The sequence below is a fragment of the Rhinolophus sinicus genome, chromosome 16, assembly GCF_057876585.1.
Source record: "Rhinolophus sinicus isolate RSI-liver-muscle chromosome 16, RSI-T2T, whole genome shotgun sequence".
NCBI lineage: Eukaryota > Metazoa > Chordata > Mammalia > Chiroptera > Rhinolophidae > Rhinolophus > Rhinolophus sinicus.
In genome coordinates this window covers 88,967,226-88,983,415 of record NC_142516.1, presented here as the reverse complement: position 1 = coordinate 88,983,415, position 16,190 = coordinate 88,967,226, and the positions used below count along the sequence as shown (strand labels likewise).

The 16,190-nt window shown below is 47.8% G+C and overlaps 1 protein-coding gene across 1 annotated transcript; it reads right to left on the bottom strand.

Annotated features, from left to right (window-relative positions):
• Positions 1-292: 292 nt before the first annotated feature.
• LOC109457004 (gap junction alpha-3 protein) lies at positions 293-13,568 on the bottom strand. Its single transcript, XM_074331571.2, has 2 exons — positions 13,157-13,568; positions 293-2,653 (listed from the first exon to the last, which is right to left on the bottom strand). Exon 2 carries the CDS (start codon positions 2,635-2,637, stop codon positions 1,306-1,308), a length of 1,332 nt encoding a protein of 443 aa, XP_074187672.2. The 5' UTR covers positions 2,638-2,653; positions 13,157-13,568; the 3' UTR covers positions 293-1,305.
• Positions 13,569-16,190: the final 2,622 nt, after the last annotated feature.

Sequence of the window (16,190 nt, the reverse complement as noted above, 5' to 3'; positions counted from 1 at the left end):
TCACCACTGCTCGTAGGTGCAGACAAACCGTGACTGGGCCATGGCAGCGTGTGTGTGGTCCAGAATATTCTCCACCTTCCGGCCACACCCGTGCACACTGACAGCCTCCCGGGTCGGAGCAGTGATCCACAGGGATGAGAGCAGGCATGAGCACGAAATTCAACACGCACGACACAGGGATAAAACCCAAACACTTTAGTCACACTGTAGAAAGAAACAGGCTGCCCACAAAGAATGGTTGGGAAACATGGAGAGGTTTATTTTTCTTGTTAAAAAGTGTAGGTTACTGATTCATGTGTACAACTCATGTTTCTGGCAGCAGGAGTAATCCTCTAACCTCCCATTCAAAAACGCCACAACCTCAAGCAGTTGAAAGGCACTTAAGTTTTCCCTGCTTTCACTTTATTTGGGACATTCTCAGAGTAAGGAGCTGACTCAGGAAGTTGGAGCATTTCTTTCAAATCTTTACTACTGGTCCTGGGACAAAGTAGCACCCTCTCAATCAGTGTCCACGGTAAGAGTACTGTTTGTCTTTCATTTGTCCTGAAAGATACAAAGTGGGGACATGGGCTACCTGGGCCACTCAAAGCACAAATCATTTAGAAAGCAACACAGAGGCGTCCCTGCCACACTTTTAGTTCTGCTTCCACAGCTGCTCAAAATGATCTCAAGTGTGGCTGCATTTCCTCCTGCTTTCTTCCCAGCCACCTGTGTGCCCTCGCCCGCGGATCTCAGCCCCTGGAGGGGAGCTGCTCGTTGTCACTTGTCATGAGCCTGCACTTGGACAACCTGGGCTTCACATGCAAGTTCAGAATCTCAAACGACCCTGCATCGGCTTGCTCTAATCGTTGTCCAGTGCAGGTCGGACAATACCCTAAATGAAAGTCAGCTCTGAGCTACAAGTGTCAAACAGAGGTGGAGCTGAGTGCGCTGCTGGCGTCTGGAGAGCGCAGGGAAGGAAACCCAATGCCCGGAACTGAAGTGGGTGCTGGTCAGCCCCGCAGAACGGCCACCTCAGAGACATCAACACCTGCAGCAGCGGCCGGGTCTGGGCGGTGGGGTGGCCATGAACATCTTTAAAGGCCAGCAGCCCTGCACCCCTCTTACCCCCACCTCCAGTGAGGGAGAAAGCACCCGTGTTCTCCCCAAAGCACCTCCAGTGCTAAGAATAGCAAGTGGCAGTGATCCCCTCCTCCCGCTCTACTGCTCTCTGTCCCCTGAGGCTGTCTACCTGCTCGGCTGAAGTGCACTTGGGTTTGGGTTCTAGAAAGGAGGTCATTATAAAGCTGTGTGGAGAGCCCACCCCTAGATGGCCAAGTCACTGGGTCTGGCCCGACTGCTGCTGGAACTGCTGACCTTGCTTGGCGGTCTGGGGTCAGTGGGGAGCAAAGGTGGCACGTGCATCTCCACCACGGTGGTCACTGCTGCCTCCCCCTCGGTGGTCACTGCAGGCTCCCCCTCGGTGGTCACTGCAGGCTCTCCCTCGTCAGGGGTCACTTCCAATCTGCTGTCTCCCAGGCTGCTGCCGTCCCCAGGCTCCAACAGGACAGGCTCTTTGCTGCCTGCTCTGCCCTCACGAGGGGGTGGTGGTGGGCTACCTGTAGGGGTCAAGGAGGAAGACGTGGACACTGGCAGGAAGGCCTTCCTCCCAGAAATCTGTTGCTTGGCCACCCCCCAGTTTGGCTCAGCCATTAGCAGGTTGTGGCTGCTGTCATATAACATATCAGGGAGGCCTCTCCACCGTGACAGTGCTCTCATGGCGAAGTCTGGTGACGCTGTAGGGACCCTGGGATTGTCTGTGGTCACGGCCTGTCCCGGGGAAGAGGCAGAGTGAGTGTAGTAAGGTGTGAACCCCACGGTACCTGAAAAAGAGTGGGAGAGGGGTGGGGTCACACCCCCAGCGTTTGAGGCCCTCATCCTGAATTCAGAGGCGTCTGGGCTAAAGTGGTTGGTAAGGCCCTGTTTAAGCTTCTTCCAGCCGAGGTGGTAGAGCTCCAGCACATTGAGAAGGAGGGACAGACTGGCCACGGCCAGCATGAAGATGATGAAGATGGTCTTCTCCGTGGGCCTGGAGATGAAGCAGTCTACGGTGTTGGGGCAGGGCGACCGGTCACAGCGGTAGAGTGGCTTCAGCTGAAAGCCATACAGGTAGTACTGACCGACGATGAAGCCCACCTCAAAGAGCGTCTTAAAGACAATGTTGAAGACGTAGGTCCTGAGCAAGGTCCCGGAAATGCGGACCTTGCCCCGGTCATCCCGTACTAGGGGCCTGTCCTGGCCATGGTCACTGTCTCCCTTCAGCTGCTCTTCCCTCTCTTTCTTCTTCTGTTCCCTGCGCACGATATGCAGCACGTGCCCCAGGTAGATGAGGGTGGGCGTGGACACGAAGATTATCTGGAGCACCCAGAAGCGGGTGTGGGAGATGGGGAAGGCCTTGTCGTAGCAGACATTCTCGCAGCCCGGCTGCTGCGTGTTGCAGGTGAAGTCTGACTGCTCGTCTCCCCACACGTCCTCCGCAGCAACTCCCAGCACCAAGATTCTGAAGATGAACAGGACTGTCAGCCAGACCTTGCCGATGACCGTGGAGTGCTCCTGTGCATTCTCCAATAGTTTCCCCAGAAGGCCCCAGTCTCCCATTGCTCAGACTGCCAGCCTGTAAGAGGACACGCTTGTTAATACACAGGTGGGACAGGTGAGCTGTAGTGGAACTGCCTGGAGAGGCATGTGTCCTTGGGCATGGGGGTTGGAAATGTGTCATTGAATGTCTGTTGTCCAATTAGCACGGGATTTGTGGTGCAGAGCTCTCTGCAGGTATGTGTCAGTATGTGTGTCTATGTGTGTGTGTATACGTACATGCATGTATACATGGGCAAGCATGTGAGTACCTCCATGAGAGCACATGTACATGCATGTGCATCACATGGGCATGTGTGGATCTTCATGGGTGTCAATGTACATGTACATGTGTGTATACATGCATGTGTGTACGCCTGCAAGCAAGCAGATATATATGCATGTGAATTGTGTTTACATGTGCGTAGTGCTGTACACATGTGTGCAAATGTGTAGCCATGTGTTTGTGCATGTGTGCACGTGCATGTGCAATGCATGTGCATATATTATGTGAGTATACATGTGTGTTTGTGTGCAAGTTTATACAAGTAAGCAATGTACATGAGTGCATACACATATATGTGTACATGTGTGACTGTACATGTTGTGTACACACAGGCATGTTTACATGTATTTGCATGTTTGCAAATAGATATATGTGTGTATATGTGTGAATCTGTACATGTGCATATGCAGGAAAGTGACTTGCATGCCCATATGCATGTGTATATGCATATGTGTTGTGTGTATGTGTTCCCCTAGTGTACACGTGTGCTCATACATGGATGTGCATATGCACATGTGTGCCTGTAAGTGCCAATGCTTTAGTGTGCATGTGCATTTACATATATGTTCAGGTACTTGCACATGTACACATGCATATATACACACATGCATGTGTACACCTATGTGTATACATATGTGACTATGTGTACATGTGTGTACACCTAATGTGAGTATACATGTGTTCGTGTAGATGTCCGTATACATGTATTTTATACATGTATCAGGTACATGTATGTGTGTAGATGTCCTTATGCATGTGTGCATGCATGTACATATACATATACATGCAAGTGTCTATAATATACACGGGCACACACATGTTGATTGCATGGACATGTGTACACATATGTGTTCCCGTATGTGACAATGCTTGTACACATGTGCATAGGTGTGAATGTATGTACATATAAAAGTGTGTGTGCATTTGTGTACATGCACATATATACATGTATTGCACTTGTGTGTTCACATGTGTGTGCATCTGTATGTACGTACTATGTGCATGTTTACATGTGTGTATTAGTTTGTGTATAGATGTGTGTGTGGATGAATGTGTGTGACCATGTATCATGTACATGCATGCAAAGTTGTTTGCAGATGTATGTGCATATGTGTATGCATGTACATACGGATGTGCACAAACATGCAAGTACCTATGTATGCACATGCATGCATGTATACATATGTTCTTATGTACATGTAGGTGCCTGTTATTGTACATCTGTGTGCATGTGTCTACACAGACACACACGTATATACATGCACACACATGTTTGTAACACATCCATGTGCATGCACATGTGTTGCTGTGCATGTGTGTAAGTGTGCATTTGTGTGTCTTTGCATGTCTTGCATATCTGCACGTGCATGTATGTGTATGTACCTATATATGTGTGCACATGTATACCTGTGTGTGCATATGTATGTGTGCACATGTACCTATGTGTACATGTAGTTATGTGTGCTTGTTCAGGTGTGTGCATTGCATGTGCTTGTTTCTTCTGTGTGTGTCTGTGCATGTCTCCCACTACTGTCAGACCCAGGGTTAAACCGAGTCTTCACATGGGCATGACAATGAAGTTTATTACCCTACACAAGTGCAACAGAAATGAGACAAGCACAGGTCACTTAACTCACTTCAAAAAAGAGGAAATGAGACCAGGTAGAGAGTTGACCTGCCTAAGGGACACGGACCTCTCCCAGCCTCCAAAGGCCGCCCTGCTGTCTTCCAGGCACGGTCTCTCCAGGAGATCTGGGGCTGCGTGTGCAGTGCGCCAGGCCCCATTCTCATCCTTCCTGTTCATGTGAGATTAGAGCAGCTTTCTCCCCAGTTGCTGCCATGCCCATGCCACCGTCACAACGCTGCCATTTTAACCTGTTACCTCCTCCATCACTGACTTTCTCTTCACTTGGCACATGTGACATAAATGCTTCATTCTCCACACGTCCCCCGGTAGGAGCCCAAGTCTCCACCTGTAAGGTGGGGACGATGGTCATCCTCAGTGGACTGCCTCTCAGATAGAGGGAGGTAAGACCCGTGCGCCCTCTTTGTGAGGTGACAGTGCTCCTGGGACACAGAGGACCAAGACCACAAGGTGTCTTCCATGTCACCTCATACCAAACGGGCCAGCTGCTCTAAACGGGAACTAAAGACAGAGCGCCGTGCTCAGGCCCAGTCTGTGCAGCAAGGAAAGTGCGCTGAGCTGTGTGTATACAGACAATCCTCCAGGGGAACAAAAGAAACTCATCGTGTTAAATCTTAAAAGGCTTAAGGTACTAACTGTTATGAATCAGTGTGGAGGCAAATAAACCAAACCTAACTGTACTCCCTGTGATCTAAAAATAGGCCAATGTTAACTCGCTTTTAGAATAAACTTTCTACTCTGTTTGGGCACCTGAGACCTGTAGACAAACCTGAGCCTTCACGTTGCCACCAGCCTCCGTGCCCCACACTGTGAGTGGCATTGGCTCTACTTTGCATGTCCTTAGAAGGTAACACGTCTTCATTTAGAAACTTAATGACAGCTCATGAAACAACCCACCCTCCCGTGAAGGACATCGGATGTCAGGGCACCATTCTGGTCACATCCCGCTTCTCCTCCAAGCTATCCATTCTGACTCTTACCAGACCCACAGCCCTCCCGCTGGGCTCAGAGGGACTCCCATCAGCCCCAGACTGTCATGAGGCCCCTGACTCTGCCCTGCGCCCTAGCCCCTCCCTCCAGTCTGCTGGAGGTCTGTGTCTGGGACACAGGACAAAAGCCCTGCCCAGTGTGCACCTCCCATCAGGACCTGGTGCAGCAGGCTGGGCGGACCAGGGGGAAGAGCCCAGTGCACAGGAGAAGTTCATAGACAGACGTCATGGAAAGTGTAGCACAAGAGTTGAGAGGGTCCGGGCCGAGTCATTGGCCTTGGTGGTGGAAAGGTGGCTGATGAGACTGCACTGCGATCATCTAAGGGCCGGGGAGAAGGGAAAGGGGGCAAAGACCAGCCCTGGGGTACCCCTGCGACTGGAGGCTGAGTCAGAAGGAGGGACATGCCAAGAGCTGCTGGTTAGGAAATGCCAGTTTTAGTTCAGACTGGAATAGAATAGGAACAAAGGTGTGATTCCTACCATAGTGGATTCCCTTTGTAACAATGTATCAAAACTAAAAACATTGGTAGTGTCTTACAAATTGGTGGTCATAAAATGTGGAGTAGGGCTGGGCAATTTAATTTGTATCAACTGTTGGTGATTGCCTGGAACACTGTTTAGTAGGATTTTGAGGATTGCATGTTGGCTTAGCCAGAAAAAATTCCATGTTCAATTAGTAGCATCTGCTAGGGTTTGGTATGGGGTCGCGGTGGCTTAAATGCCATGTTTCTCCATCCCTGCCTTGGCACAAATCTACAAGGACATGGTAGGCTGAACTAGTCACATATGATACAGTGAAAGGGGGCGTATTTAGTTATCTTTTTAGCCAGTGGAAATACTCCATTATTTTCTTTTATCCCTTACCTGCCTATTTCAAGCTTTCACACTCAAGACAGTAATATCCCAATGTCACAAGACCTAGGCTATTGTCTTACGTACTTATCACACCTTTTTCATAATTTTGGTCTGATTCTTGACAAAGGACATAGAATTCAAAATAAATTTGTAAAAATAACAAAAGACCTTGAGCGGCCAGTTAGCTCAGTTGGTTAGAGTGCAGTGCTCTTAACAACAAGGTTGCCGGTTCGATCCCTGCATGGGCCACTGTGAGCTGCGTCCTCCGCATCTAGATTGAAACAACTACTTGACTTAGAGCTGATGGGTCCTGGAAAAACACACTTAAAAAAAAATAATAAAAATAAATAAATAAATAAATAAATAAATAAATAAATAAATAAATAAAAGACCTTTCTTCTTCTACTGTGTGGAGTTAACCCCAACGTAGCTTTGTCTGAGCTTGTGAGATTACAGGGTAAGATGGACACCAGGCTTTTACAAGCTGGTCCAGGGTCACAGCAATGTGGAAAAGCTCACTCAGAGCTGAGCATGGAAGGAAAAAACTGGAACCTTTGAATTTGCAGGTTAAATAACATGTGACATTTGTGTTCCATCTTCAGAAGGAAACAGCTGAAGGCTCCCCAGGATAATCACACCAACTGGCAGGACACCCAATGGAGAGGGTTCTAGATCCACGTGACCCCGGGTAGCACAAGTTCCCTATTGTGATCTTCAAAGTTCTCTCAACAAGTTTTTGCCTTTTGTTTCTCAAGTGAAATTTAGGTACAGCTTGTCAAGTTACTCAAAAATCTGAGGCGTGATTTTGACTGGAATTGCATTCAATTGATAGATGAATCAAATTACTTCTTTAGGGCCGGCCCGGTGGCTCAGGCGGTTAGAGCTCCATGCTCCTAACTCCGAAGGCTGCCGGTTCGATTCCCACATGGGCCAGTGGGCTCTCAACCATAAGGCTGCCTGTTCGATTCCTCGAGTCCCGCAAGGGATGGTGGGCTCTGCCCCCTGCAACTAAGATTGAACACGGCACCTTGAGCTGAGCTGCCTCCCAGATGGCTGTTGGTTGGAGCGTGGGCTCTCAACCACAAGGTTGCCGGTTCAACTCCTCGAGTCCCGCAAGGGATGGTGGGCAGCACCCCCTGCAACTACGATTGAACTCTGTACCTTGAGCTGAGCTCCCAGATGGCTCAGTTGGTTGGAGCGTGTCCTCTCAACCACAAGGTTGCCGGTTGGACTCCCGCAAGGGATGGTGGGCTGCGCCCCCGGCAACTAGAAAACAGCAACTGGACGTGGAGCTGAGCTGCGCCCTCCACAACTAAGACTGAAAAGATAACAACTTGAAGCTGAACAGCACACTCCACAACTAAGATTTGAAGGACAACAACTTGACTTGGAAAAAAAAAAAGGCCTGAAAGTACACACTGTTCCCCAATAAAGTCCTGTTCCCCTTCCCCAATAAAATAAATAAATAAATAAAAATAAAAATAAAAATGTAAAAAGCCAGTTCTTTAAAAAAAAAAAATTACTTCTTTATAGTCCAGTTTCCCCACAATAAGCACTGCCAACTACTGACGCAGACCAAGTATCCTGGCTCTCAGCAGGGTTTTAGGGCGCTGCCCTCAGGTCTCACACGCCTCCCGTCAGATTCACTCCTAGATGCTGTATAGTTGTTCTAATCATTTGTTCTAAAGAACTTTGCTCATTACACTTTCTGATTGCTTATCCCTGGTAGTTAGGGACTTCAGCTTTACATAGTGATCTTAGAAACAGCAACCTGTTGGCAAGCCCTTACTAGTTCTCGTAGTTTGGACAGTCCTCTGGACTTCTATGGAAGACACACAATCACATCATCTGCTATGAAGGACAAGTTGGTGTCTCCCTCTCCTAATTTGCATTCCTGCTATTCTTTTTCTTGTCTTCTTGTACTGACCAGGATTTTTAGCACAATGTGGACCAATGTTTTTGTAGTATTATTGGATTTTCCTGTGAAACTATTTTAACCTGAAAAATCATAAATTCTCTAATAAGCTTGTATAAGAATCTCCTATAAAAGAGTTTGGGACTAATAGCATTTTTTGAGGGTATTGGGGGGAAGAGTTGATTACAAATTCAATTTCGTTAACTGTCATTGACATATGAAAGTTTGTTATTAAGTGAATTTTTATCATTTATATCTTTTAGAAAATGTTCCATTCCATCTCAGTTTCAAATTTATTGGCATAAAATTATTCATGGCATTTTATTATGATTTAGAAACTCTATGATATTTGCAGTTAGCTTCCTTTGGTTCCAAATATGATTTATTTTAGCTTTCTAAAATAGCAGTCTTTCTGGAAGTTTTTCTTTTATTAATGAACAAACTTTGATATGTTTGAAAAAGAATGGAGGTTTATTTTGTTATTTTTTCCAATGTCTTATCACATATGGTATATTCATGATATATAGAATGAACCTACAAAAATATTCCTATGGATCTTTTAAATAGATGTAGATTTTAGTATTTATTATTATTATTATTATTATTATTATAAAATACACTCTACAATGTAAGCATATCCTTTATTTTAGTGTAACATTGTATATTTTCAGGGCATTCCTTCCCTAATTTTAAATAGAAAAATACATGGGTTTTATTTACTGAACTTTTGAATAATCTGATATCTGGCAAGAAATATCACTCTCATCCAGAACCCACTGAGTTAGTGAAGTTCTAAAGTTCTAATTTTCCAACTTCTTCATTAATAATTCTAAAGTGCTGCTGGTATTATGTAGTTTTATTGTCAGAGAATAAATCTCTAGAAACAGAAAATTATTACTAAGTTCTATTTTTAATCTACTTATTTTATTTATTAAATAAGAATGCATGGAAAGCACTTATAATAGTGCCTGCCATTCATTTCTTCTTTTTCTTCTTCTTCTTCTTACTATTATTATTATCCTATATTTTCTTTTTTGTGTTGGGATTTTAATCAGTTTTGAATACCCGAAAAGTCATATGTACTTAAGTTTGTATTTGGCTAAGGTTAATATAGTTAACACTCTTCGTCTTTAGTCAAAGGGAAGAACTCATCAGTTTTTCTTTTGTTTTTGACCTTCTGTAACTTAAAAGCTTAGTGGGAGTTAATTTTAAGTTGGAAGCAATTTGAACAACTGTGCTAGTTTGAAAACAAACGTCTTCAATGTTATATATTCAAGAATGGCAAAATTAAACACACACATAACTTTTTATCCACAGTATTCTTCTTGAAATACTCTAAATAAAGTAATCATTCCCTCCAGAAATCAGGATTAAATCATCCTTTCCACAATTAGTGTGCTAACATTAAGCTAGAACATTAACAGCCAGTCCAGTTTCAGTTCAATTGACAGAAAAACGTGGATAGTCTGGAGTGGAACTGGAACCCTGGCTGTCTTCCAGGATGACTCCTGCCACACCGGGTTTCCTTTCCAACCCTCCAAATATTTCCCCCCGCTGCATTACCCTCAACTTTCTCCTGCCATTTAGTAAATTAATAAGGTTTTTAAGTGACTTCTCAGAAAGACCTACGAATACCATCAGAAATTTTCACTTACCAAACGTTTTATTTATACATTTCAGTGATGCATTAGTCGTAACATGTTTCAACATTAGTCCTCAAAGTTTTAATAATTGAGTAATTTAAGAAAGTCAATACCCTTAAATTAAAAATAAATTCACCTGTACACCACTTTATGAAGGGTGGCTTGGGCAGGGTAAATTACAATAAGGGAAATTACAAGGGTGCTTTGGTGCACCACGGCTCTGAACAGGACCAACTTTAGCCCATTTGAAGAGTAGAACACACACTGACTTCGTAACCACAGCACGGTCGGTTATAAGGTATTTTCGTCATACAATTCCAAATCACATCCTTCAGGAATCTTACTCATTATCCCTGGGAGAAATATGGACTCATAGCAGTTTAGCGCTAGAAGAATCTCAGAAGTGGTTTATCCTCTTCATTTTATAGATTGGGAAATGGAGCCCAGAGAGGAGTGGTGATTTGGCCCACAGAGCTGAAGCCAGCTGGACAATGCCAGGCCCAGGGTAGCTTCCCCTCCATATGACTACATGGGATTAGGCACCAGGTCGACTGTTCAGATGACAACAGTTATCTTTTGAGTTATAGCTGTCTACCACACTTTAAAACATATGTTTGGAAACATGGCTTAAAGTACATTTTAAGCTTTTGCTCTTGTCTTCCAGTCCAGAGTGTTTAAATTTGTTAAATATTAGTGATATGCTAACAACACTCCACTTACTTCATCGTATAAATTGGAATTACTATTTCAAAGGGAATTCAGGTATTATCTTTACTCTTGCTTAGTGAGCAAAACATCACATTCTTATAATCATGGTGTTTTATTACTCTATATCACTGACAAATCACATCTGTCAAAATGTTTTCTATTTTTGCAGAAATAATAATTTCTATAGTATACATATAATTTCACCTTTTTTATTCAACTCTACTTCTATTAGTACATAACCAGAAATCTCTTCTATGTTCTAGAAAAAAAAGATTCATTTTAAAGCTAATAGGAAATCAACTCTCATGAATAAATGAGCACTAATTCATGGAGATAATCAGGTGTTCTGAATGAAAAAAATTAAGTGATTTTTATATTTAGTGTCATTAGCTTGTTAACAGTAAATCTAAAGAAAATCACTAATTCTTCAAATTAAAGAAAGTAAGAGTGAAGAAACTGTTGACATCAACAATTACTAAGATATTTGAAGATGCAGAGATTTTAAAAAGGAAGCAGTAAAGTACTAACTTAATTATCATGATGGAGAATTTTCCACCACTGTAAAAATAAAGATTAAGATGAAAGTTTATCACTATTTTATTGCCTTTAAACATTACATTGAAATTGCAAAAACATACTGCTTTTAGAGACACATATATACTGTATATAGTCACATGTATTGGATTTTTTTTCCCCTCTTCAATTTAGGAAACATTTATCAAACACCTATATGTGTGTGGCACTGTGTTATGCACTGAGGATACCAAAATAATTAGGATATGGTCCTTACCCTCAGGGAGTTCATTCACAATCTATGGCAGAGGCAGACTTATAAAAAACTGATCAAAATATAATATGACAAGTGTTACATAGTGTTGGTAATGGCCATGATGCGGTGGAGGGGTGGGAGGAGGAGATTGTACGTTAATCAAGACAGAACCAGGGTTTCTGTATAGGATAAAATGCTTCTCAAAGTCCTTTCCACTATCTAGAATGTTCTGATAACATAACATTTTAGTACATTGCACAAGCTATGTGTTTACCAATGTGTGATACTGAAGTAAAATCCTAAAAACATGTATATCCTATTTATTCTGTGTTAGGTGCATATTCTAGTAATGGTAACATGTTAATTTTAGTTTAAATTCTTTACATGCATGAGGCTTTATAAAATGGCTGTGATAAATACAGATAATTAATTTTAAGTTTCAAACATATAGTGTAAAATTATTTTCGTTAAGAAAATGAACACCGCTTAAAATGTAAGTAACATTCAAGGAAACTGTCAAAATTCTCTTTCTCATTAGCAAACCATGAAATTTTGTTACAAGCCATTATTTCAAGACAGCTGTGAGCCAGGCAACTTTTGATGGTTAACCTACCTGGCACTGCCTCATTGACATAGCAGTGAGGCTTTTGTGGATTACATTACAGGAACATGTGCATCTCCCTTATCTCAACGCGAACCAAACTGTGCACCAATAGAATAATTGCCAAATTAGTTGATGTTTACTTTGAACACACTGACCCTTGGGAAATGAATTCCCTTTTTCCTCATTATTATTTATGTCTGTTTGGCAATACTTCTCATAGCCCACAGATGATCTGCCAGTGAAATGACCCACAGATCTTAAGTCACCATCGTTTTTAATTCATGGGTCACGGAGACCAAGGTATCATTCAAATCTGGGCTGTTTGTATATTACCAATTTTAAATGGCATACTTTGGCGATATCTTGATTTACAAAGAAAAAAGAGAGAAACCTCACTTATCTCTAAAGCCTGGGTTACAAATATTCATAACCCAGAGCTCTGCATCCTAGGACCAGTTCTGTCCACTAGAGCGCAGACAACAAAGCAGGCGTGCCTGCCGCCTACTGTCAGGACAGCCCCTAAAAGACAGGCTCACTGTCAGTCAGAGAAGCGCACTTGAACGCACTGTAACCAGGATATAGGTCAAGAGTCGGGTCCCGGCACTTATCGCTAAAGGCTTTCTCTAAAAACAACTTTAAAACGTTTCTTAAAGGGATGTGGGGTAGGTGACATCGTTCTTAACAATACCAAGGATCTGAGCGGAGACCCTAGAGCTGTCGGACCGGCGGGAGTCCCTCTGTCCTTCCCTCCCCTTCGTCTGTGTGGCCACTGAGCGCTCAGGGGTCTACATCGTTCTGGGCGTCTCAGACCTGAAGCTTCAGAGCAAATGCTGCACCCCTACCCGAGGGAGACACTCCCAGGAGAGCATGCCCCTCCTCTCCCCCGCACACACCCCCAGCCCCCCCAGGAAAGCCTTCACTCAGCTGAGAACCCAGCTCTGCAGGGACCTCCAGCCGCCCAGGGACCTCAGTTACCCCGAAGGGTCCTCAGAAGGTCCCCAAGCCGCTGTCCAGTCTGCTGCGCCCACAATTTCCCAGATTCCCAGCAGAATTCCCAGGGGCCCGTTTCCAGCCAGCGATCCGGGGTTCTGGATCCCGCGCGCCCCCTCACACCCCGCGACGTGCTTACCGGTTCCACCCGCCTGCGCTCCACGGATTAGGGCTCCCACGGTTCAGGACCGAGACTTTTCTCTACTCGTGCGCCCCACGACGGAGCCCGGGCGGCCATCCCTGCGGCCCAGAGCGCCGCGGCCAGGCCGCAGTCCCCAACGCGTCGACCAGGATCCCCCCACCCGCCCCGGAGCGCCTGGGAATCCCGGCTCCCACCGCGGGCCACTCCCTGTACCCATTGAGCTCCGCCTCCCGCGCCCGCTCCCCTTCTACACACCTCCTGGCCTGGCATTCCACAGCCTCACACCTACCCGGCACCTGCACCCACACCTCCACCTGCATTCAAACTCGCATCCACCTGCAACTGCATCCCACCGGTCTCCTTCCGCGATGGGAACCAGACCACCCCCCCACCCCCACCCCCACCCGCACCTGGGCTAGCAGGGAGCCCGGCCCTGGTGGCTGCTGGCCCTGAGAGCGGAGGGGTGACCCGGGGGCGAACGGCCCGACCAGGTGACGCCCGTCCTCCCTGCCTGTGGTTCTTGGGAGCTACCGGTGAGGACGTGGGTGCAGACAGCCGCCCGGGTGGCCCCCTTCCCCAGCCCGAGGTGCGGACTGGAGGGCGCCGCAGATGCGGTTGGGACGCGGGCGGGGCGCTGGGGACGCAGCCCCGAGGACTATAAATAGCGCAGACAGCTTGGCTCGGGTCAAGCACACTAGCAGCGCCACAGTCAGAGGGCTTCTTGTGCTTTTAACAGTTTATTTCCATGTGCTTGAGACTTGGCCCCGCGAAGGAGACTGGAGGGTCCCCCGGGGACCCCCGTTCCCACTGGTCCCAGAGACCTTGCAGGACCTCAGCCTAATCTGCTGTCCTCCGCTTGGGGTTTAAGGTCTGTCTTCTTTCCTCTTCAGGGCTGACATCACCCCACTTCACAGGGAACCTGGGACACAGGCCACCAGCAAGGAAGGACCCGTCCCCGCCTGTGACTGTCCCACTCCCCTAGAACGCTCTGCATTGTGGTCGCTCCCCAGGGTCCAGCCAGCCTGGACCCACGCAGGGACTTTCAGAGATATCAGGGGACTGAACTCCGCTGGCCCCTCTAACAGCTGGAAATGAGCTCAGAAGTCCCTTTGCAGGAACGGGGCAGAACCGGAGTCTCTGGCCCTTATCGCTAAAGGATTTCTTTAAAAAACAAAACAAACAAACAAAAACTTTAAAAATGTTTCTTAAAGGGATATAGGGAGGCGACATCGTTCCTAACAACCCCAAGGGACTGAATGTAGAGCCTGACGCTGCTGGACGGCGGGGGGGGGGGGGGGGGGGAAATCTCTTCCTCCTCCTGCACAGCTGTGTGGCCACTGAGTGCTCCAGGGTCTACATAGTCCTGGGACCCCTCCGACATGAAGTTCTAGAGTAAGTGCTGCACCCCTACCGGAGGGAGACGCCCCCAGGAGAGCATTCCCCACCACACACATCCCCAGCCTCCCGCCGCCTCCAAGGAAAGCCTTCATTCCGCTGAGAACCCAGCTCTGCAGGGACCTCCAGGCCCCCAGGGACCTCAGTTACCTCGAAGGATTCTCAGAAGGTCCCCAAGCCGCTGTGCAGCCCTGTTGAGCCCATGGCTTCCCAAAGATCTCCAGCAGAATTCCCAGGGGCTGGTTTCCAGCGGTCCAGGTTTCCCGCCTATCACCCCACCCCACCCAGCGCCCTTACCGGCTCCTCTGGTTAGCGCTGCTCTGAGTAGGACTCCCGATCCTGACTGAGACTTTCTCCACCTGTACCTGTGCGGGACTGCGCCAGGTAACGGCAGACTACACTGCCGGCCACACCCTAGCCCACCCTGCTCCGCCTTCCACGACCTCACACTTGGAGTGCACGTGCACCCGCATCGCCAAACCCACCCGCATCCCACCTGCACCCGCATCCCTATCGCCACCTGCACCCGCAGCATCCCCGCACCCTCACCTCAGTTGGGAGCAGCCCCAGCCTCCCCACACCCGGCACGTAGGCCGGGCAGGGTGCCCAGCCCAGGTGGCTGCCGCCCCTGACACCTGCGGGTAGGAGCAGGAGCTCAAGGCCTGCTCACTCCTGTGCCCTGACAGGGGAGGAGAGGGGCAGGGGCCAGTGACCCCAGGGGCTGTGGTTCTCTGACAACTAAGGGGATACGAGGGGCCCTTGGTTCTGGTGGCTCCTCTCCCCTGACAGCGGAGGGGTGACCCGGAGACGCACAACACAGCCCAGGTGACACCCGACCTCCCGAGACTTCTGGGCGCTCCCGGCAGGCTCCCGAGTGCAGACCGCGGGACGGGCGGCTCCCTCCCCTGGCCCGGGGCGCGGACCTGCACGCGCAGCAGGTGCGGTCCCGCCAATAGCCAGGCTCTGGGGACGCAGCCCCGGGGTATATAAATAGCGCCCCCAGCCTGGTTCGAGTCAAGCACGCTCAGTGGGGTCGTAGTCACAGGGCTTCCCGTGTTTTTAAGCATTTGTTTCTACACGCTTGAGACTTGGCACCGCCAAGGTGAACGGAGGATCCCACGGGGTCCCTCGTTCGCACTGGTCCTGGTGACCCTGCGGGACCTCAGCCTAACCTGCTGTCCTCCGCTTGGGGGTTTAAGGTCTGTCTTCTTTCCTCCTCAGGACTGACATCACCCCACTTCACAGGGAACCTGGGACACAGGCCACCAGCAAGGAAGGACCCGTCCCCGCCTGTGACTGTCCCACTCCCCTAGAATGCTCTGCATTGTGGTCGCTCCCCAGGGTCCAGCCAGCCTGGACCCACGCAGGGACTTTCAGAGATATCAGGGGACTGAACTCCGCTGGCCCCTCTAACAGCTGGAAATGAGCTCAGAACTCCCTTTGCGAGGCAGGATTCACTGCAGGAACGGGGCAGAACCAGAGTCTCTGGTCTTTTCAAATCCCCAGGGAGCATCTTCCAGTGGGCTGCCTGCCCTGGGGCTGCGAGCCGTTCTGATTAGCAGTCCCCCTGCCCTGGAGAGCTTACCTGTTCAGGTGTGCCAAGGAGAAGAACACAGCGTCCACAGGCAATCTGAGA